This window comes from Bombina bombina, chromosome 1, assembly GCF_027579735.1.
Source record: "Bombina bombina isolate aBomBom1 chromosome 1, aBomBom1.pri, whole genome shotgun sequence".
Lineage (NCBI taxonomy): Eukaryota > Metazoa > Chordata > Amphibia > Anura > Bombinatoridae > Bombina > Bombina bombina.
In genome coordinates, this window is record NC_069499.1 from 419863069 (window position 1) to 419886860 (window position 23792).

A 23792-nucleotide genomic window follows, 5' to 3' on the forward strand; every position below is an offset into this window, starting at 1 on the left:
GTACTTGCTACAGGACACAGCTGAAAGCAATCCCTGCTCTCCAAGCTACAGCGCTATACAATCCAATATTTGGGACCAGCCCCCAGAAACTTCTGCCACCAAAGCATTACTAAGCATGTCTTTATTTTGTAAGTTGTTTGTTTCAGCTAAGCATGCTTTAAATCAGCATAAACTGACTTTAAAGGGACAGTATAAACCAATTTCCATATAACTGCATGTAATAGACACTACTATAAAGAATAATCTGCACAGATACTGATCTAAAAATCCAGTATAAAACCTTTTAAAAACTTACTTAGAAGCTCACAGTTTAGCACTGTCAATGAGGTTAGGCTGGGACACCCACTGAAAGGGGTTGGAAACACAAGAATAACAGACCCTCCCCCCCTTCCCTGCATAAGAAAAGACAGATAACATAAACAGGAGCCAGCAGGAGTCTGTAAACTTGTGTATACATCTGACACTGTGGGGCTTGGTTAGAAGTCTAAAAATCAGCATAATGTTCTTTAAAAGTAAGCAAAACTATACATTGTTACAAAAACACTCCCAAATGGGCTATATAAATGGATCATCTACAAAATATTTATGCAAAGAAAAATTTAGTGTACAATGTCCCTTTAAACTGTTATATCTCTCAGCAACCACTGCTCACTTTCACCAAATCGTCTTAGCCAATTTAATTCAAACTGCCAGGCCTTGAGGATATCCACAAAACTGCACAATTCCAAAGAAATGTGTTCATTCTATTCAAAATTACAAGCACTCGAAAAACAGAGTTACTTATTGAATGATGTCAAACTTAAAACATAACAGTCTTGTACACACAAAAATGCACACACACATTTTACACATATATGCACATAGATACACATGCACACAATTTTTAATTAATTTATACAAACCACTTATTTCAAATAATTTCCTTTAGCATGATCAGTTAAGAGGAAGAAGCAGCCTATTTATGAATGACAAGCAATTATGTTTAAGAGATTAAACATCTGTAATACAAGAATTTTAAACAAGTTTTTGCATGAGGGCTTGCAAGTAACTGCAGTCATCAACCTAAAGACATTTAAACTGAGTGTGAGAACAATTTTACAAGTATTTTCCCTTTCCCTTGGAATTAGTATTTTTATGCCAATCATATTGATATTTCCTCTTAAAACATTAAAGTGCAGAACAGTACAAAACATAGAAACATAGAAAGATTTGTTTTATTATACAGAAAAGCTAAGGAAAACATTAAATGGGACATTAAAGTTATTAATAAAGTTTTTTTATCAAGTCAACATACTGTGCCTTTAAGTGCAACGTCTCTTCAATTTCTGTAGGAAAATGTCTTAATGGTCTCTCACCCAGTTTCAGGTAATTGTGCACTGCTGGTAAATATTCTTTTTAAAGGGACACTGAGCCCAAATTTTTTCTTTCGTGATTCAGAAAGAGCATGCAATTTTAAGCAACTTTCTAATTTACTCCTATTATGAAATTTTATAAATTATCTTGGTATCTTTATTTGAAATGCAAGAATGTAAGTTTAGAGGCTGGCCCATTTTTGGTGAACAACCTGGGTTGTTCTTGCTGATTGGTGGATAAATTCATCCACCAATAAAAAAGTGCTGTCCAGAGTCTGAACCAAAAAAAGATAAAATAAAGATAGCAAGAGAATGAAGAAAAATTGATAATAGGAGTAAATTAGAAAGTTGCTTAAAATTGCATGCTCTATCTGAATCATGAAAGAAAAAAAATTTGGGTTCAGTGTCCCTTTAAGAGTTTGCATGAAGTGCACTATTTACTTTGTTATATCTCATTTATTAATATATGGTGTCAATGCTGTAATGGTTGTTATTGTGTAGTGACAAAGTGATGTAAAAAAGGGAAACCTATATAAATGTAAGTGACATTCATTTTCCTATTTTTGAGGAATTTTTTAATTTGCTGTGAAATGAAAAATATATTATCAAAAATCAGTTTGATGCATTTAACTTGTGATTTTATCGATACTGCACACAATTCATGTAATTATTGCTACAATTATTATAAATATACTGTTTATGGATAAGTGTTCACTATCTATATTTACATTACTGAAGCTTAAAGGGATAGTACATTTTTATTCAAGTGAAAACAGAGCCAATTCAGGCTTGTGTCTGCAGATAACAAGACTAGCAAGGCCAAAATGTTAGTATAAAATGTGTTGTTTTGCACTTGTTATAAGTTTAAGCCAATAAGGGAAAGATATGTGGCAAGTTTATCCTTTAGAAGTTAGCAGGTGCATTTCCAGTTCAAATAATTAGAGCTAAATTACATGAAAGGGGGCAAAATAAATCATGAAAGTATTTTGTAAAGTTGTTTCATTACATTACATTTATAGAAAAATGTCAAGTAATTTGCTGTCCCTTTAAATACTGCTCTTTTATATTAATGGAATCATTGTTGGTGCCCTTTAAAGGTTTAGTTGTTTTCTTATAATGGATTTTATATTTCTAATAGTAACAATTTGTAAAAGGTTAACAAACATATAATAAAATGAGCACATGCCTACCCTTACAAAACTGACTAATATGTCCAGTTCATACAAAGGGGTTGATCCCAATCCTGTAGAAATGGAAAGGATTGTGATCAAACTAAAATCTGTTCTCTTAGTTGCATGTGGTTACTCTTCTCATTATCACTGTCTTTGTCCTTGCAAACAGAAACCCCAGAACTCTTAAAGTGATGGTAAATCCTAGCGTTTGTGAAGCACTAAGATTTACCATTGGAACAAATAAAGGGGACTTTCAGTCACGAAGTATAAAATACTTCATGGTGAAAGTTCCTTTATTTGTTTGAAGCGTTCGCTGTACTGAGCTTCTCAAGCAACCCACGGCAGAACGCTATTTTGCTGAGACGTAACGTTTACACCCCTAAGCAACTAGCCGTGTGGCCCAGCTGGCGCCAAGCCGGATAGCCCGCACAGCTATTGGCTAAGAGGTGGAAACATCACCTCTCAGCAAAATAACGTTCTGCCGTGGGTTGCTTGAGGAGCTCAGTACGGCGAACGCTTCAAACAAATAAAGGAACTTTCAGCATGAAGTATTTTATACTTAATAACTGAAAGTCCCCTCTATTTGTTCCAATGGTAAATCCTAGCGTTTAACAAACTCTAGGATTTGCCATCACTTTAAGTTGACCAGGAAAAACATTATTTAAAAAAAAGAAGAAAAAAAAAAAAGAATATATTTTGATACAGAGATTACTTATTTTACTCACATTTTTGAACACAAGAAAAACATATGTGCTGCAATTTGTTAATCAATAAATATTTTTAATTCAGCATAATTTAATATATTTTAAAGGGAAATACTTAATGCAAAGCGTAATTTCAGAATGGAGTCTACTGGTGGTACTTTGATATTCATTTATATTCTGTAACATATGTTCTCCACTATTCATCAGGTTGCCATGGTGACTTTGATGATGTCAAGATTCTAATCAGTTTCTTTTATCAAACTGTTTAGAAATCAAGAGATTCTCTCATTTTGTTGAGTTTGATGTTATTAAGAAGTCCTGGGGCTTTATGATCAAACATAATTTAATGGACACTTTAAAACAAACTCATATAGATGTGGCTCCCATTGAAAAGAGCAATATGTGTGCTGAAATGTCTTGTAACAGACTGTTTTCAAGAAGCATGTTTCCTTGCATTACTAAATTAAATTTCCCTTTCCCCTGGCTGCATACTGTCTTAACAACATTATAATAGCCTTAGTCATGGGCAGCTTTATTTTGTAAGCTAGGGCCATTAAACAGCTGCTGCAGATAAAATACTGTGTCATATTATATTGCCATTAATGTCAGATGTGATTACACAGTCAAGATAGGAAGGAGGAGAAGGTTGGTGGATAATGCGGAGTCTGTAAAGCAGAAGAGCTGAGCTCATTATAGGTACTGCTTGAGTCAACTGAACTATATTGCTTTTACAAGCGCAGTGATTTAAAAAAAGGATTTTTATAACTCTGAACCCCATGAAACAAGAATTTTAGTTTCTTCAAGGGATGTTAAACAGGTAACAGAAACTGTTTAATTATGTGTAGTAAAACAAAAAAATTGCAATATAATTTATTCTTTTTTGTCATCTTGCTGTTATTTAACATTTCATTGTTTATTTTTACTATTCCACTGAGTTTCTATAAAGTAATGGACACCATCATGTTAATACCTTGGTTTACCCCTTAGCTATCTCTTCTTCTGAGGACAGTTTGGAACAGTTGAAAGAGAGTGTGTAAATTGTTAATAATAAAATGTGTTGTTTTGCACTTGTTATAAGTTTAAGCCAATAAGGGAAAGATATGTGGCAAGTTTATCCTTTAGAAGTCAGCAGGTGCATTTCCAGTTCAAATAATTAGAGCTAAATTACATGAAAGGGGGGCAAAATAAATCATGAAAGTATTTTGTAAAGTTGTTTCATTACATTACATTTATAGAAAAATGTCAAGTAATTTGCTGTCCCTTTAAATTCTGCTCTTTTATATGAATAGAATCATTGTTGGTGCCCTTTAAAGGTTTAGTTGTTTTCTTATAATGGATTTTTGGATATTTCTAATAGTAACAATTTGTAAAAGGTTAACAAACATATAATAAAATTAGCACATTCCTAACCTTACAAAACTGACTAATATGTCCAGTTCATACAAAGGGGTTGATCCCAATCCTGTAGAAATGGAAAGGATTGTGATCAAACTAAAATCAGGGGCTCGATCCGATAAAAATCGTTGCCCGCAAAAGCTGGCGACGCCAATATTTGCGCTGGTTTGGTATCACATATACGGCGTAACCTAGAAGTTATGCGCGTATATTTCTGCCGTTGCCCGTAGTTTTATGGGCCATAGGCAGGTATACCAAACCAGCGCAGTTTGGTATCCAATATACAGCGTAAGGACTTACGTGGTGAAAATGGAGAAATCTTACTCCATTTTCACCTCGCCACAAAATAGAATCATTGTTGGTGCCCTTTAAAGGTTTAGTTGTTTTCTTATAATGGATTTTTGGATATTTCTAATAGTAACAATTTGTAAAAGGTTAACAAACATATAATAAAATGAGCACATTCCTAACCTTACAAAACTGACTAATATGTCCAGTTCATGCAAAGGGGTTGATCCCAATCCTGAAGTAATGGAAAGGATTGTGATCAAAATCAAATCTGTTCTCTTAGTTGCATGTGGTTACTCTTCTCATTATCACTGTCTTTGTCCTTGCAAACAGAAACCCCACAACTCTTAAAGTGATGGTAAATCCTAGTGTTTGTGAAGCACTAGGATTTACCATTAGAACAAATAAAGGGGACTTTCAGTCATGAAGTATAAAATACTTCATGCTGAAAGTTCCTTTATTTGTTTGAAGCGTTAGCCGTCCTGAGCTCCTCAAGCAACCCACGGCAGAACGCTATTTTGCTGAGAGGTAACGTTTCCACCTCTAAGCAACTAGCCGTGCAGCCCAGCTGGGGCCAAGTCTGTCAAAATAACTGAGATAAATGGGAAGTCTGCAGAGGCTTAGATACAAGGTAATCACAGGGGTAAAATATATATTAAAGGGACAGGAAACCCCAAATTTTTCTTTCATGGTTTGGATAGAACATACAATTTCAAACAACTTTCCAATTTACTACTATTATCAAATGTGCTTCATTCATTTGTTATCCTTTGCTGAAGGAACAGCATTGCCCTACTGGCAGTTAGATAAACAAATCTAGTTAGTCAATCACAAGAGACGATTGTATGCAAGCACCAATTAGCAGCTAGCTCCCACTAGTGTAGGATATGTGCATATTCTTTTTCAACAAGGGAAACCAAGAGAACAAAGCACAATTGAAAACAGAAGTGAATTTAAAAGTGTCTTAAATGTTAATGCTCTATCTGAATCATGCAATTTTAATTTTGACTTTCATATCCCTTTAATATTACCGTTTAAGTTATGAAAAAGTAAAACAATAAAAAATCTGCCGACTGTCCCTTTAAAACTCACATCACTTTAATGTAATGATCTCAAAGTTCACAATCAATTAACCGTTAGTTGCCAGAGGAGCTACAAAGCGTTGCTGCCAAACTGTTATAGGGACATAAAACCCAACATTTTTCTTTGATGATTTAGATAGAACATACCATTTTAATCAACTTTCTAATTTACTGCTATTTTCACATTTTCTTTGTTTTCTTATTATCCTTTGTGAAAAAGCAGGTATGTAAGCTCGGGAGTTTGCACGTCTGCAGCACTATATGGCAGTAGTTTTGCAACAATGTTATACATTAGCAGGAGCACTAGATGGCAGCACTATATCCTCTCATGTACTGGTTCAGGCATGTGCATGCTATCTACCTAGGGCTAGGTATCGCTTTAATAAAGAATAACATGAGAACAAAGTACATCTGATAACAGAAGTGAATTGGAAACTTTTGAAAAATGTTATTCTCTATCTGAATAATGAATAAAACATTTTGGGTTTCATGTCCCTTTAAGATACCTGTGTATTTCTATATAAAAATGGTAAAACAAAAGCCTTACTTTGTACGCATTTATAATCAGCTGCAATATATTTCCAGAGTTCCCTTCCAGGAGGCCAACTGTAGCTCCAGGAATCAGTTTTGCGTAGTTCTGAAAGTACAAGAACAAATGAGTATGAGGCAAAAAGGATAAGTCGGTGTTCACCTGTAATTGGATATTCAAGATGTCTTATTTACTGGAGTGTGCGCCTTGATTTTATATTGTCACTAGGCGATGAGCCTTCCCAGAGGGCAGTCTATGTTTAAAAAATACAAACCCCCAAGCTAAAATTACAAAAAATAAAAAAGTAAAATTACAGAAAAAAAAAAACAAATAATAAAAAAAAAAACACACCCCGTAATCTAATACTAAACTACCAATAGCCCTTAAAAGGGCCTTTTGTAGGGCATTGCCATAAGTTAAACAGCTCTTTTACAGTGAAAGTCAGTCCCAGCAACTCAAGCACACAATCAGGCCCTGACTGGTAAAAGCGGGAAGTGCATGAAAAGACGCCCAAAAGATCCAACCTTTCCTGGAGTGCCGTAACAAAGTAACAGATGAACCGCTCCGCATGTAATATATCAAAGTAGAAGGATGTAGGCTCTACAACCAGGTGCTTTGCAAAAAATCCATGAATTTATTGTGAAAAACGACAAAAATACAAAAGTACATGGACGTAAAATAACAAAAAAGAAACTCACAGACATGCAGGTGAAACAAAGGCAGGTGTCTGACGCGTTTCACGCCCCCTACAGGCGCTTACTCATAGACATAATACATGCAGTTAAGAATGTGCTATTTATACCTCTAAACAGGAAATATTTAACCCTTAGATAACCACTGTGAAATTAAAATAACAGGCCAGCAAGTCGCTGTCTGTATACAATTAAAAAGCACAAGAATATGTATTAGCAGAACTATATCTTAGCCTTATATTACAAGGAGATATAAATATATATGTGTATGTATACACATGGCCTCAGTGTATTAATCTGAATTTAAGAAAAGAGCAATCCATAGCTCATGAATTACTTAAATAAAGTGACCCATTTCAAGGGGAGAGGCCATGAATCACACACACACATATATGTAAAAGCTGCAAACCATAAACGGGTCAAGGCAATATCCCACAAAAACAAAAACCAAAAACCACAAAGCAGTGATATATTTGGTTGGATAAGTACCATTGATAAAGAATTATTAGATTATATGATAGCCCCTTAGAGCCTTCTAATATAATGGACACATATGTTAGAACTAATATTGCTACAAAAAACACTTAATAGGAAATATAGCTATTCATCAATAAAAAAGTTGATGTCACACTCCCTATTTATACCAAATGGACTTCTTGTTTTCAATTGTAGTATCCAAAATATTTTTTTTCTTTCCAATATTTTATACCTATTGCCTCCTCTTGGGGGCACAATGGCTAAGTCTATGACTTGTATGGTAAGGTCTGCTACATTGGTGAAATATTCACCATTAAAGTGGTTTGCCACCGCAAACTCTTTTACATAATTCTTCATGTCCCTAGAGTGCTCTCTGAATCTCATTCTGACCTCTCTTGAGGTTTGGCCAACATATTGACACTGACAAAAGTTGCAAGTGAGTAAATAAACTGCAAAGGTGCTGCCACTGTTCGCATAGCAATCAATGTTATGGCTCTGTTTGGTAACACTACTAACAAATTTGTTTCCTGGGCCAATCCGTGCGCAAATATTGCAGTGCCTACTCATGCATTTAAAATGTCCTTGTTTTTTTTTTTTTTTTTTAGAAATTACTTTTATTATCATATGTAATATAATTCAATTGCACATTTTGTAATTCAAAACAAAAAGATGAATTATACAATGCAATAAAAAAATTTAAACAGTAAAGTCTGTGGCCCATTCTTTTTTTTTTTTTTTTTATATAAACTTTGCTAAATAACATCAAGTATAAAAGGACAACAATTGGTTATAAAACAGAAATAGTTGACTTGTACACTCATAAAATGTCCTTGTTTTTTAAGCCAAGTTGAGCCAGTCTTTTGGGCCCTTTTGATGGTACTAGGTGAAAGACTTCTAGCTAATGTTTTAGGTTTTTTAGGTACAAACTTACATTTTTTGAGTAATGGCGCAAGGACTTCATCCCCCTCAAGTACATGGAGATGTTTCCTGAGAATTTTGACTATCTCAGAATACTGACTAGTAAATTCAGTTGTAAAAATTATAGATTCCTTGTAGGAATCATCCTTACTTTTACTGGCTTTAAAAGTAAAATTACTATGTTCCTTAATTTCATTCCGACAGCTTTCCAATTTGTGTGCATTGTACCCTCTGGCAGCAAGTCTACTCTTGAGTTCTATAGATTGTGCTTCATAGATCTCTGACGATGCGGTATTCCTTTTTAATCTAATAAACTGTCCTCTAGGGATAGCTTTGATGAGATGACTAGGATGCTGTGAAGGAGCATGTAATATCGTATTGCCCGCAGTGGGCTTACGATAAGTTTTGGTAATGATGCTGTTATTGCATATTTGAAGGGTAAGGTCTAAATAACTGACTTCCGATTGGTCAAATATTCCAGTGAATCTTAAATTCATGAAGTTGTTATCCAAAAACTTAATAAACTCTCTAAACGACATCTCATTAAAAGGTGTCTTCATAATGATCAATAGGTCATCTATATACCTCACAAATAAAAGTATGTCCTGCAACCATGGATTTAGGACACTGCAGATATAAGTTAGCTCCCACCAGGACACATATAAATTTGCAAAAGCCGGGGCGAAGTTTGCCCTCATGGCCGTACCACAAATTTGATGGTAAAAACTACCATCATGCATAAAGAAGTTATGTGAAAACAGAAATTTAAGAACGTCTCCTATGTATTTTTTAGTATCATATTCCAAACTAAGTTCACTCTCTCTATTATGTCAACAACCAACCATGTATAATCTTCTGGTTTCCAAACCACAGTTTGTAAAGGGTGCAACAAATGAGAGGTATTTTTTAAATATGAAAGTTGTTTAGTGGCCAAAGGTATATCTGAATTCTCCCCCTCAGATCCACTAAAGACCATTTTCTTATAATCCTTTTTCTTTTTCAGGATAGATTTGGGTAATACAGAACTCTCTGGGTAGTTGTCTTGCTTGTTTGCACCATTGATGTGCTATTGAGCCTTTGGGGACATGGTTAGACAGTGTTTTGCAGCCTTTGGCCACTAAACAACTTTCCTATTTAAAAGATACCTCTCTTTGTTGCACACTTTACAAACTGTGGTTTGGAAACCAGATTATACATGATTGGTTGTTGACATAACAGAGAGAGGGAACTTAGTTTGGAATATGATACTAAAAAATACATAGGAGACGTTCTTAGATTTCTGCTTTCACATAACTTCTTTATGCATGATGGTAGTTTTTACCGTCAAATTTGTGGTACGGCCATGGGGGCAAAATTTGCCCCGGTTTTTGCAAATTTATATGTGTCCTGGTGGGAGCTAACTTATATCTACAGTGTCCTAAATCCATGGTGAAGACATACTTTTATTTGTGAGGTATATAGATGACCTATTGATCATTATGAAGACACCTTTTAATGAGATGTCATTTAGAGAGTTTATTAAGTTTTTGGATAATAACTTCATGAATTTAAGATTCACCTGAATATTTGACCAATCTGAAGTCAGTTATTTAGACCTTACTCTTCAAATATGCAATAACAGCATCATTAGAAAAACTTATCGTAAGCCCACTGCGGGCAATACGATATTACATGCTCCTTCACAGCATCCTAGTCATCTCATCAAAGCTATCCCTAGAGGACAGTTTATAAGATTAAAAAGGAATACTGCATCGTCAGAGATCTATGAAGCACAATCTATAGAACTCAAGAGTAGACTTGCTGCCAGAGGGTACAATGCACACAAATTTAAGGAACATAGTAATTTTACTTTTAAAGCCAGTAAAAGTAAGGATGATTCCTACAAGGAATCTATAATTTTTACAACTGAATTTACTAGTCAGTATTCTGAGATAGTCAAAATTCTCAGGAAAAATCTCCATGTACTTGAGGGGGGTGAAGTCCTTGCGCCATTAATAAAAAAATTTAAGTTTGTACCTAAAAATCCTAAAACATTAGCTAGAAGTCTTTCACCTAGAACCATCAAAAGGGCCTAAAAGACTGGCTCAACTTGGCTTAAAAAACAAGGAAATTTTAAATGAATGAGTAGGCACTGCAATATATGGGCACTAGACATGTGCATGGCGAAAAAATTCGGTTCGGTTCGGATCGATTCGGATTTTTTTTAATTTAGGTTCGGAGCGATTCGAATTCGGAAAAAATTGAATCAATTCAGTTTGGTTTTGTTTCGGATTCATTCGGATTCGAATAAATTCGGTTCGGTTTTGTTTCGGATTCATTCGGATTCGAATAAATTCGGCTGGATTCGGTTCGATTCGATTCGGTTCGGTTCGGAAATTCGGAATTTCGGTAAGTGTTAGGTGGGATTAGACTAGTATTATGTACTAAATTCGGCTGGATTCAGTTCGATTCGGTTTGGTTCGGTTCGGAATTTCGGTAAGTGTTAGGTGGGATTAGACTTATACTGTACAATACTAGTGTAATCCATGGCCATCCGAATTTACCGAATAAATCCGAAGTAATTCGGATTTATTCGGTAATTCGGCAGTATTTTAATTCGGAAATTCGGTTCGATCCGAATCGCCGAAACGAATCGAATTTCCGAATCGATCCGAAATGAATCTCACATATCTAGTGCGCACAGATTGGCCCAGGAAACAAATTTGTTAGTAGTGTTACCAAACAGAGCCATAACATTGATTGCTATGCAAACAGTGGCAGCACCTTTGCAGTTTATTTACTCACTTGCAACATTTACCAGTGTCAATACGTTGGCCAAACCTCAAGAGAGGTCAGAATGAAATTCAGAAAGAACTCTAGGGACATGAAGAATTATGTAAAAGAGTCTGCGGTGGCAAACCACTTTAATGGTGAACATTTCACCAATGTAGCAGACCTTACCATACAATTTATAGACTCAGCCATTGTGCCCCCAAGAGGAGGCAATAGGTATAAAATATTGGAAAGAAAAGAAATATTTTGGATACTACAATTGAAAACAAGAAGTCCATTTGGTATAAATAGGGAGTGTGACATCAACTTTTTTTATTGATGAATAGCTATATTTCCTATTAAGTGTTTTTTGTAGCAATATTAGTTCTAACATATGTGTCCATTATATTAGAAGGCTCTAAGGGGCTATCATATAATCTAATAATTCTTTATCAATGGTACTTATCCAACCAAATATATCACTGCTTTGTGGTTTTTGTTTTATGTTTTTGTGGGATATTGCCTTGACCCGTTTATGGTTTGCAGCTTTTACATATACGTGTGTGTGTGATTCATGGCCTCTCCCCTTGAAATGGGTCACTTTATTTAAGTAATTTATGAGATATGGATTGCTCTGTTCTTAAATTCAGATTAATATACTGAGGCCATGTGTGTACATACACATATATATTTATATCTCCTTGTAATATAAGGCTAAGATATAGTTCTACTAATACATATTCTTGTGCTTTTAATTGTATACAGACAGCAACTTGCTGGCCTGTTATTTTAATTTCACAGTGGTTACCTAAGGGTTAAATATTTCCTGTTTAGAGGTATAAATAGCACATTCTTAACTGCATGTATTATGTCTATGAGTAAGCGCCTGTAGGGGGCGTGAAAGGCGTTGGACACCTGCCTTTGTCTCACCTGCATGTCTGAGTTTCTTTTTTGTTATTTTGTGTCCATGTACTTTTGAATTTATGTCGTTTTTCACAATAAATTCATGGATTTTTTTGCAAAGCACCTAACTGTAGTGCCTACATCCTTCTACTTTCATAAACAGCTCTTTTACTTACACAAATTACCAATTACCCCCTAACAGTAAAACACCCCACCAACCAAACTTCCAAAAATAAAAATACCTAACACTAAAAAAAACATAAACTACCCATTGCCCCTAAAGGGGCATTTGTATGGGCATTGACCTTAAAAGGGCATTCATCTCTTTTCCAGCCCAAAAAACCCTAATCTAAAAAAAAAAGCCACCCCAAAAAATAAAAAAAGCCTAAGACTAAGCCCCAAATAGGTACTCACCATTTCTAAAATACGGCCGAGAAGGTCTTCTTCCAGGCAGCTCCATTATTTTCTATCTTCATCCGGAACGAAAGCGATGTGGAGCGGAGGTGCGGAGGTGTCTTTCCCGATGCATGGATCCTCAGCGGCGGTCCTCAATGGCGGCAGTCCTTGTTGGCGCCGTTCCCCGGCGGCATAGAGGCTCCTCTTCATCCGATGTCCGTTCTACCCTGAAGATTGAATGCAAGGTACCGCAATCAATTTGGGATTCCTTGCATTCCTATTGGCTGAAATTTTAAATTCAGCCAATAGGATTAGTTACTTAAATCATATTGGCTGTTCAAATCAGCCAATAAGATTTCAGTAGCTCTCATCCTATTGGCTGATTTCAAAATTTCAACCAATAGGAATGTAAGGTACCCAAATAAATATGGGGTACCCAAATAAATATGGGGTACCCAAATAAATATGGGGTAAATTGCATTCAATCTTCAGTGTGCGACGGACGATCGCATGAAGAGGAGCCTTAATGCCGCTGAGGACCGCCACCAAGCACCGCTGCCATTGAGGACCGCCACTGAGGATCCACACATTGGGGAAGCTAGCTCCGCACCTTCGCTCCATGCCGCCTTTGCTCCGGATGAAGATTGAAGATGATGGAGCCGCCTGGAAGAAGACTTTCTCCGCCGGACTTCAGGAATGGTGAGTACCTATTTGGGGCTTAGTGTTAGGATTTTTATTTTTAAGATTAGGGATTTAATGGGCTGGAAAAGAGCTGATTCCCCTTTTAAGGGCAATGCCAATACAAATGCCCCTTTAGGGGCAATGGGTAGTTTAGGTTTTTTTAGTGTTTTTTTTTTGGGGGGGGGGTTTGGTGGGTGAGGGGTTTTTACTGTTAGGGGGGATTTAGTAATTTTTTAATGTAAAAGAGCTGTTTAAAGGGACAGTCAAGTCCAAAGAAAACTTTCATGATTTAAATAGGGCAGCAATTTTAAACAGCTTCCCAATTTACTTTTATCACCAATTTTGCTTTGTTCTCTTGGTATTCTTAGTTGAAAGCTAAACCTAGGAGGTTCATATGCTAATTTCTTAGACCTTGAAGACTGCCTCTAATCTGAATACATTTTGACCACTAGAGGGCATTAGTTCACATGTTTCATATAGATAACATTGAGCTAATGCACGTAAAGTGACCTAGGAGTGAGCACTGATTGGCTAAACTGCATGTCTGTCAAAAGAACTGAAATAAGGGGGCAGTCAGCAGAGGCTTAGATACAAGATAATTACAGAGGTAAAACATGTATTATTATAACTGTGTTGGATATGCAAAACTGGGGACTGGTTAATAAAGGGATTATCTTTCTTTTTAAACAACAAAAATTTTGATGTTGACTGTCCCTTTAACTTAGGGCAATGCCCTACAAAAGGCCCTTTTAAGGGCTATTGGTAGTTTAGTTTAGGGGGTATTTATATTTTGTTTTTGTTTTTTATTTTCATAGGGATTAGGTTTAATTTTTTTAATTCTTGATAATTTTGTTTATTTTTTTCTGTAATTTTAGAGTTTTTTATTTTTTGTAATTTTAGATTATTTTTTTTGCAATTTAATGTTAGGTTTTATTTAAGTGTAACTTAGTGTTGGGGTTAATTTAGGGGGTGTTAGGTTAGGGGGCTTAGTAATTAAATTATTTATTTGTGTTGTGGGGTGTTGGCGGTTTAGGAGTTAATAGGTTAATCAGGTTTATTGCAATGTGGGGGTTTGTCAGTTTGGGGGTTAATACCTTAATTAGGCTTATTGCGATTTGGGGGTTTGTCGGTTTCGGGGTTAATAAACTAATTGGGTTTATTTCTCTGTGGGGGTTTGCCGGTTTAGGGGTTAATAAGTTAATTAGGTTTATTGCGATGTGGGGGTTTGTCGGTTTAGGGGTTAATAGGTTAATTAGGATTATTGCGATGTGGGGTGTTGGCAGTTAAGGGGTTAATATTTTAATTATGCTATTTGCAGATCAGGGGTTAGTTTATTATTTTGCGATGTGGGGGTTGGCGGGTTTGGTGTTTGTTAATACTTCGTATGGGCGGTTACGTGTTTTTTATTTATTTCTTGCGGGTGGTTAGTTACTTGTTTTTACGTTATTTCGTACGGGCGGTTGCGTGTTTTTTTTTTGGCTTCGGTTTTGCCTACCACCGTGATGCAGCTTTGCTGCATCCAGGTGGATTCTTTTGGCTGCGCACACAGCCAACATTCTTTTGGCTGCCTCGCGCAGCCAACATTCCTTTGAGGATGCGTGCGCAACTGGCGACACTGACGGACACGTTACAATCGCGATTAAAGTATAGATAAGCCTTGTATTATGAGCAAGCAATACCCCAGTGTCTAGCCCTATGGAAAATAATCAGAAATACTGGAGAATTTTTAGCATTTTTGCTATCACTATGTTTAAACAGAAATAGAGCCTGTTTTTTTTTTATTTACCTAGGAAAACTGTGGTACATTTGATGCACCTATCTGGCTGCCAAATATGATCATATAAAAAAAAAATACTTTTCTCACTGAAATTATTTACACCCAACGATTGCAGTCATAAGACAAATGGTTGTAAAAGCATCTCTGGCATCCATTTTATTCAGAAATTGCAGATATCCATGGCTTTGCTATAATTTTTTGGCAATTAAAAGGCTGTGAATTGCAAATGTGCACTGCACTTCTAAAATACCAGGCAGTGAAAAGGGGTTAATTAATTAGCTTGTAAGGATAATATTTGCTCTAGTGTAGGGATTGCCCTCCTACCTGACACATCCCATCCCTTGATCCCTACCTGATCCATCCCAAACAGCTCTATTCCCTCCCTCCCCACTGGTCATCATTATCTTAGGTTCTGGCAGCCAGTCTACAAATATGCAACTCTCTAACCTCCCTCCCCCCACACTGCTTTCTACCATGCCATGCTGCCAGTAACAAATTATTTTTTTCAAAAAAAAAAAAAAAAGTTTTTATCTTTAATATTTTTTTATATATTTTTTTTATAGTATATGGATCCCCTCACCCTAAACCCTTCAATATCAATTTTTTCTTAAGTATAGGGCCTTCAGTCAATATTTTTCCATATGGTGTAGGACCCCATCCCTCCGTCTTCCTTGATATCCTATTCCTGTACTGTAGGGAACCCCGCCCCCCCCCCCCTCCGCTGGACTGCCCATCTGCCTCCCTCCTTCCCTCCCACCACTCCCACTTGGCAGCAATGGAGGCTCATACAGAGAGTGACACAGACAGTGTAATGATCAGCGATAAGTCTTAATATGATCAGAGAGCAGGATAAGTGCTCATTTACCATATTTCTGCCCCCTGGTTGTGGCTCCTGCTGTCTAAGCTGACAGTGGGAACCTCAACCTGCACCTCTGCGTTGGATGTAGGTACAATGTCAACACAGTATGCTGGAAAAAGTACTGGTGACTTAGTACCTACATCCATTTGGAACAAAGGGTTAAAGCTCTGTTGTGTGGGGTGTTTTGCTTCCTCCTATAGGACTGGACTTTAATCTGAAAATGTCATGAAAGTATGAGGGCAGAAAGAAGGAAGGAAGGAAGGAAGGAAGGGAGAAAGGAAGGAAGGAAGGGAGAAAGGAATGAAGACAATAAGGAAGGAAGGGAGAAAAGAAGTACGGAAGGAAGGAAGGGAGAAAGGAATGAAGACAATAAGGAAGGAAGGGAGAAAAGAATTACGGAAGGAAGGAAGGAAGGAAGGGAGAAAGGAATGAAGACAATAAGGAAGGAAGGGAGAAAGGAATGAAGACAATAAGGAAGGAAGGGAGAAAGGAATGAAGACAATAAGGAAGGAAGGGAGAAAGGAATGAAGACAATAAGGAAGGCAGGGAGAAAAGAAGTACGGAAGGAAGGAAGGGAGAAAGGAATGAAGACAATAAGGAAGGAAGGGAGAAAAGAAGTACGTAAGGAAGGAAGGGAGAAAGGAATGAAGACAATAAGGAAGGAAGGGAGAAAAGAAGTACGTAAGGAAGGAAGGGAGAAAGGAATGAAGACAATAAGGAAGGAAGGGAGAAAAGAAGTACGTAAGGAAGGAAGGGAGAAAGGAATGAAGACAATAAGGAAGGAAGGGAGAAAGGAATGAAGAAAATAAGGAAGGAAGGGAGAAAAGAAGTACGGAAGGAAGGAAGGGAGAAAGGAATAATGAAGGAAACAAAAAAGAAAGAAGAAAGGGAAGGGAAGGAAGGGATAAAGGAAGGAAGGTAGGATGGAAGAAAGAAAGAAAGAAAGAAAGAAAGAAGGAAAGAAAGAAAGAAAGAAAGAAAGAAAGAAAGAAAGAAAGAAAGAAAGAAAGAAAGAAAGAAAGAAAGAAAGAAAGAAAGAAAGAAAGAAAGAAAGAAAAAAGGAAGCAAGGAAGGAAATCATTTTAGGCATTTCTGAAAAGAAATAGGGAAAGAAAGAAGGAAAGAGAGAGAGAGAGAATAATTTACTGTCATTACATTAATTATAAATCTGAATTGTACACACTTTCTTAGAATCTATAAAGCTTTATACAGCAAAGCAATATGATCCCAGATTTTAGCATTAATTTAATATATAAAAGCTTGCCCTGTGAGGTTTCATTTCATGTGTTCTTACCTATGCACGCTTTCCTAGTCAACATTCCTTGAATAATAACATAGCATTAACTTGGAACTCTGCCTCAAGCTGTATCCTAGCTACATTGAAAAGACAAATATTTCTTAATATTTAGGCATATGCCATTTAGCAATGCTGTCAGTATTGTGATAGCTGCATAAGCTATTTGTTTTTAAATATTGTGTCTTTTTCCTGGCACTACTTGCAACAAGACAGTAGAAACGCCACAATAGGCAGGTAAAAGGATCTCTTTAATGGGCCATTATATTCAAATGAAATTCTCTATAAAATATTTAAATGTGCATAGTAATAAACAATCAAGCGTTGCACTTGCATCATTCATTTTGTTGTAATTTAATTCTGAACATTGTGGTTTTAAAATTTCCCCAGAGACACAAGAGCACATCCCTGACCCTGGTAATTCTACACAGTGATTGTTTGATCACTCTGATCATTTATAACTAATTGGTCTCAACAGAGAAGATAAGAGGACTTTAGATGTATATGTCCCTGGAATGCACAACAAGGCATTTTCAACATTTTAAAAAATGTATGTACTGTAGATACTTGTCAATACAGTGACTAATTTCTGATTAATATAATAGAAAATTACTTTAATACCCCTTTAAGATTTTGTCCCAACAATGAAAGGGTTTGCATGAATCATACACAAAATGTGTTTATATAAAAAGGAGGCCTACAAAGACAAGAGCAAGAATTAACCCATATACTGTGTTTTTTTTAATTATATTCAAATTAACGGAAAGTATTTTTAATGAATGAACTGTAATTTTACAGTTTCACTGTCACATGACTTTGCGTTGTTTGTATCACAGCCAAAAGTAACTCAACACGTTAAGAAAACGATTCTTAGATTAGTGTTAAAATCGTAGCTAAAAGATATAGTTTAATCCTTTCTGCAGTTTTATGCTGTAGATAACAAATTGAATGCATATTTAGACTTGGCTAAACTGAAGTATGAGACTCAAATACAAAAACTAACAAATGTTTACTAATTTATTATTTATATCTATGATTTATTTTTTATAATGGAACTTAACTCAAAATTTAACTCATAAATGTACAGTGTAGAACGTACATAAAATGTGTATGTGTTTATGGGTATATTTTATCAGTCATTTTACTAGTAACCAACAGCCAGTTAGTCTTACCTTAGGAAATAATGGATCTATAATGTGTTCTCTGACTAAACCAGTGTTTATATATAACTCAGTTCAGTTTCAGGAAATTATATAACTTCTTATACTTCCTAGTACTAGGCAAAGTAGTTATGGTGTCTTAAATGGATGTTTCTTCCTCCCCTTTAATGTATTCCCAATGATCCATTGTACTTGCTGTAGTGCATTGATTTGTTTACAAATATCTCCTGTACCTTTGTCATTTGAAATAGTTGTTTTTGCCTGTTGAAACCACCATCTATACTGAGAATCTCAGTACTGCAGTATTAGCTATCGAAAAACCTATGTAACCAAGAAGCAACAACAGAAATCAACCTCCTAGTATCAGGTGCTCTTATGAGTATATTGTCCCTTTAAAGCACTAACTCTTCAAAGACATTATAATTTCATTGCATTTTCAAAGGTTTTTTTTATATTTTATTAGTTTACCCATCATTACTTAAACTCCTTTTTTAATCAAACTGATTTTATCACAGAGAAACATACATCTATAAAGGCAGATAAGATCCAAAATGTACAACCAGGTCTGTATATATTTTTCCTGAAGTGTAATCTTAATTACTACTGAGGTCAGCCGTATGCATATCCGGACATTCTTATATTCCTTTACAGGTACTGGAGGGCTAGTCCAATAATAAACCACATTCTAAAGAAGAGTATATGCAGATATTCCTGAATCATCTACCCTCCAACGTAAGATCATGACCCAGTGTAGCTCTTGTTTTGTGGATTTTTTTTTGTCAGCCTCAGCTTTATTGAGGCTGACAAAATGAAGATGTTATTAGTGAACTAAACATTTCACCATTTGCGATCAACCTGTTGGAAGGTGCACACATCAAACTTATATTTACTAATATACTAATATACGATTGTTTTTTTAAAGGGACACTAAAGTGCAAAAAAAAAATCATTCTTTAACGTGTAACAGAATTTTGTAGTTGCACTATTGCTTACATTTAACTATGTGCTTAACTCCTGCAAAGCAGTTAAACATGAGCCAGCTCCATAGCAGCAAAGCATTACAGAGAGTTAGCTGAACACATCTGATGAGCCAATGACAAGAGTCATATATGTGCAGCTAACAATCATCAAACATCTCCCAGTAATGCATTGCTACTCCTGAGCCTACCTAGAAATACTATTTAAAGGAATAGTCAAGTCAAAATTAAACTTTCATGATTCAGATAGAGCATGACATTTTAAGCAACTTTCTAATTTACTCCTATTATCATTTTTTTGTTCTCTTGGTATCTTTATTTGAAAAAGCAAGACTGTAATCTTAGGAGCCAGGCCATTTTTGGTTCAGCACCTGGGTAGCACATTCTGGTTGGTGTCTAAATGTAGCCACCAATCAGCAAGCGCTACCCAGGTGCTGAACCAAAAATGGGCCTGCTCCTAAGCTTACCTTCAAGTAAAGATAGCAAGAGAACAAAGAAAAATTGATAATAGGAGTAAATTAGAAAGTTGCTTAAAATTGCATGCTCTATCTGAATCATGAAAGTTTAATTTTGACTAGACTATTCCCTTAATAGAGGATAACAAGAGAACAATGTACATTTGATAATATAAGTACATTCAAAAGTCTATTAAAATGTCATGCGATATCTGAACCATGAAAGTTTAACATTGACTTACATGTCTCTTTAAGTAAATTATATAGATAATGGCTAAACTAGCATTAACCATAACAAACCAGGTATCAGGAGTTTATTTTGGGGTCATTAACCCTTAACATGAAATTTGAAGTATTTTAGGTTGCAAGAATAATTTTACCAGTATGTGCTTTATTAAAGGGACATGAAACCCAAATGTTTTCTTTCATGATTTAGAAAGAGCATGTCATTTAAAACAACTTTCTTATTTACTTCTATTATCTAATTTGCTTAATTCTCTTGATATCCTTTGCTGAAAAGCATATCTAGATTGGCTCAGTAGCTGCTAATTGGTGGCTGCACACAGATGCTTCGTGTGATTGGCTCACCCATGTGCATTGCTATTTCTTCAACAAAGGATATCTAAAGAATGAAGCAAATTACATAATAGAAGTAAATTGTAATGCTGTTTAAAATTGTATTTTCTACCTGTATCATGAAATAAATATTTTGGGTTTAGTGTCCCTTTAAATGTTCAAGTGTTTCAGCAATCTGTTAAATATCAAAATGCCAAGTCATCCGCAATACAAATAATATACAACATGCATTACCTTTCTCTTTTTGGCATATTTGAGAATATTGTTACCACTGAAAAACACATACTTTGTATTCAGTATTGTATTTGTGTGTGTGTTTTGCATTTTATTTGTCTTGGGATATTGTGCTTAATGGTGAAAGAGAAGATATTTGATTTTCTGATCTGGGAGCTATGCCAAGACCTCTGCAAATTGTACAGTAATTTTATTTCATGCACCCCCTGTTCTGTAAAACAGCAGGATCTTTTTTTTTTTATGACAACAAAGATACAGGAAATGTTGCTCATTATGTTGTTTGTGCAATTTTAAAGTATATGTCTATCATACTTGTCTATGAAAAACAACATTAATCACAGACTAATTCAATCCTTCATATTAAACAATTTAAAAGTTTTGTGGAAAGCAGATTTGTCAAACCAGTACACAAAGCCTGCACAAGTAAAAGCTATTATACATTTATTTTCTTGTTTGGCCTCATAAATAAAAAAACAAGATATAAAAGAATACCATTTTTTTTCTTTTTCTTACCTCATATAAAGGAACCTGTTTCTTAGTTACAGCAAAAAGGAGTAAAATATTATTTTCCACAAGCTTCTCTATGAGTTGACCAACCGTTGGATATTCCTAGAAGTAATGAAATAACACATTACCCAGGCTGCCATGCAATAGCACACATCAACTAATCATATCATAAGCAATTAAAGTGAAATGTTTTTGTTTAAATAAAAGTTAAGTAAAGGCTGTTTCAAATTTAAATTGAAACAAATACAGCAGCATTAGTTGTATATTTTCTACTTAAGTTCATGGGCAGACAACTCCTGCTGCACTATTTAAAAACAAAAACTTGTTTTATTCAGAATAGCACATCCTTTAAAGGATACGCAAGTCAAAATTAAACTTTAATGATTTAGATAGACCATGCAATTTTAAACAACTTCCCAATTTACTTCAATTAATAAAATGTGCACAGTCTTTTTATATTTACACTTTTTGAGTCACCAGCTCATACTGAGCATGTGCAAGAATTCACAGAATATACATATATGCATTTGTGATTGGCTGATGACTGTCACATGATGCAGTGGGAGTGGAATTAGACATAACTTTAAAATTTGCCAGAAATAAATCTACTACTCATTTGAAGTTAAGACTAAGAGGCCGATTTATCAAGTGTCGGGCGGACATGATACGATGTAGCAGTTCATGTCCGCCCGACATCGATGAATGCCGACAGCATATGCTGCCGGCATTTATCACTGCACAAGCATTTTGTGTGAAATGTTTGTGCATTGTTGCCTCCTGCACATTCGCGGCCAATTGGCCGTTAGCATCCGATCGGAATGATTGCTATCCGCCACCTCACAGGTGGTGGATGAGTTAAGGAGCAGTGGTCTTACGACCGCTGCTTCTTAACTTTTGTTTCGGGCGAGCTTGAAGGCTTGTGTTTAATTAAATATTGAATTATTATTCAAATATATATTAAAAAAAAAGTGTTGTTTGTATATAAATGTATTTGGAATGGCAGTTGGAAACTGAGCATGTAGTGGTTTAAAATTGTGTGTGTTAGAAATATTTTTTTTTAGAGAAATCCTGCATGTTATAGAGAACCAAGTTATAAAGGGTCTGGTGATGAAGTTTAAGATAAAATCAGATCGTAAGACGGACAATTTGGAATTGAAAGTTGGAAATGTAATTGATCTGAAAATGGATCATTTTATGCTGTATGAGAGAAAGTAAAACAAATATTTTTTTTCCAAATAAACTGGTTATGACTGGACTCAAGTTTTACCGTCCAGGAAATATACATAAACGTTTTGCCATATTGTGGCAATTTTACAAGTGTCATCAGGTATCTCAAATGAATTGGAAAAGAAAACCCTGAAACAATATTTTTTAGGTTTTGAACAAAAGGAAACTGTAGAATACCAAAAAGGGGAAACGTATAACAATGTAGGGGTAGATAAGACAAAAGAGAAGATACTGATTTACATATTTTCATGAATATACTGAAATCCAAAATAGATGTACATTATAGGTGTGAACTGAATTATTTGTTATTAAAACTTTGCATATTCAATAAAATACTTTCAAATTATAAATACTAAATTAGTATTTAAATAGCTCTTAAAATTTGGATCATTAAATATTAGTGATTTTAAGTATTTAACAAGACCAAAAAAAATCACTAAGGATGATTCCCAGCATCAATATAAGGGTAGAACAAACAGGGTGAGTCTGAAGTGGTGGATATGGAGTTAAAATGAAGGGGGAGTAGAGCAGGGAGTTATCCCTCAGTCTCATTACACATACAAGGCACGATTGATATTAACCATCATTAAGCAATAAGGGGAATCCATTAACATAACTCTAATTAAGAACATCAGTGTACCAGAACTGTAGACATGGAATATTCATTGTTGCTGTCCAGATGACATTGACCATCATTGGGAATCACAATACCAGCCACTTTACTGTCCATACCATAATGAGAATCAGCATCACTCACAAAAACCAGCAGATGTAATGATCCATTTCTCCAACCAATTTTTTCCTGTAAAAATAAGTTTAAAAAAACATGTTTAAGTGATAAGGGTAAGTCTTATAACTTGGTATGGCTTCTTTCAATAGTTTCAATATATTTTCTTTTTTTTTTTTATTACTCTACACAACTTTACTTCCTAACAAAACACATTGTCATAGACCTTATTTTATGGGAATTACATTTTCAGTTTAATCTCCGTTTCCTATATAAACATAAGCACTATAGACATGGGAAAACCTTTCACTGAAAAAAAAATCACTACTAAAATTGCCTACTCCATCAGGGTTTAAGTGTTAATGTTCCATTAGAGATATCTGGGATTCACTGTTTAATATATTTGCTACCAGTCTGGGCTGCAACACATTGCTTTGAAATGATTAGTAGCTTACTATAGAAGCCAGGTAGGTAAATGGAGGTTTTAAAAAAAAACTACAGTTTTGGGGTAAACATTTGAGTCAGGGAAGCGCCTAGCTGGAGTTTCAAGTGTTCAGTGGGTGGGGTCAATATAGATGAAGTGGAGTATAGGCCGTTCTGTCAGCAGAGCCAGGCAGCCTGGGGGTTTGACTAGATGGTTTAGGGTGGTGCAGGGACTT

At 35.4% G+C, this 23792-nt stretch overlaps 1 protein-coding gene across 2 annotated transcripts in view; it reads right to left on the reverse strand.

The window, feature by feature from the left end:
• The window catches only part of ITGB6 (integrin subunit beta 6), a 330575-nt gene that overhangs the window by 87509 nt on the left and 219274 nt on the right, over positions 1-23792 (reverse strand). For both annotated transcript variants that reach the window (XM_053698353.1, XM_053698352.1), the window contains 3 exons: positions 23047-23208; positions 21186-21281; positions 6541-6630 (listed from right to left, as the gene is read on the reverse strand). In XM_053698353.1, the coding sequence (XP_053554328.1) occupies positions 6541-6630; positions 21186-21281; positions 23047-23208 (348 nt within the window). The remainder of the gene's footprint in view (positions 1-6540; positions 6631-21185; positions 21282-23046; positions 23209-23792) is intronic.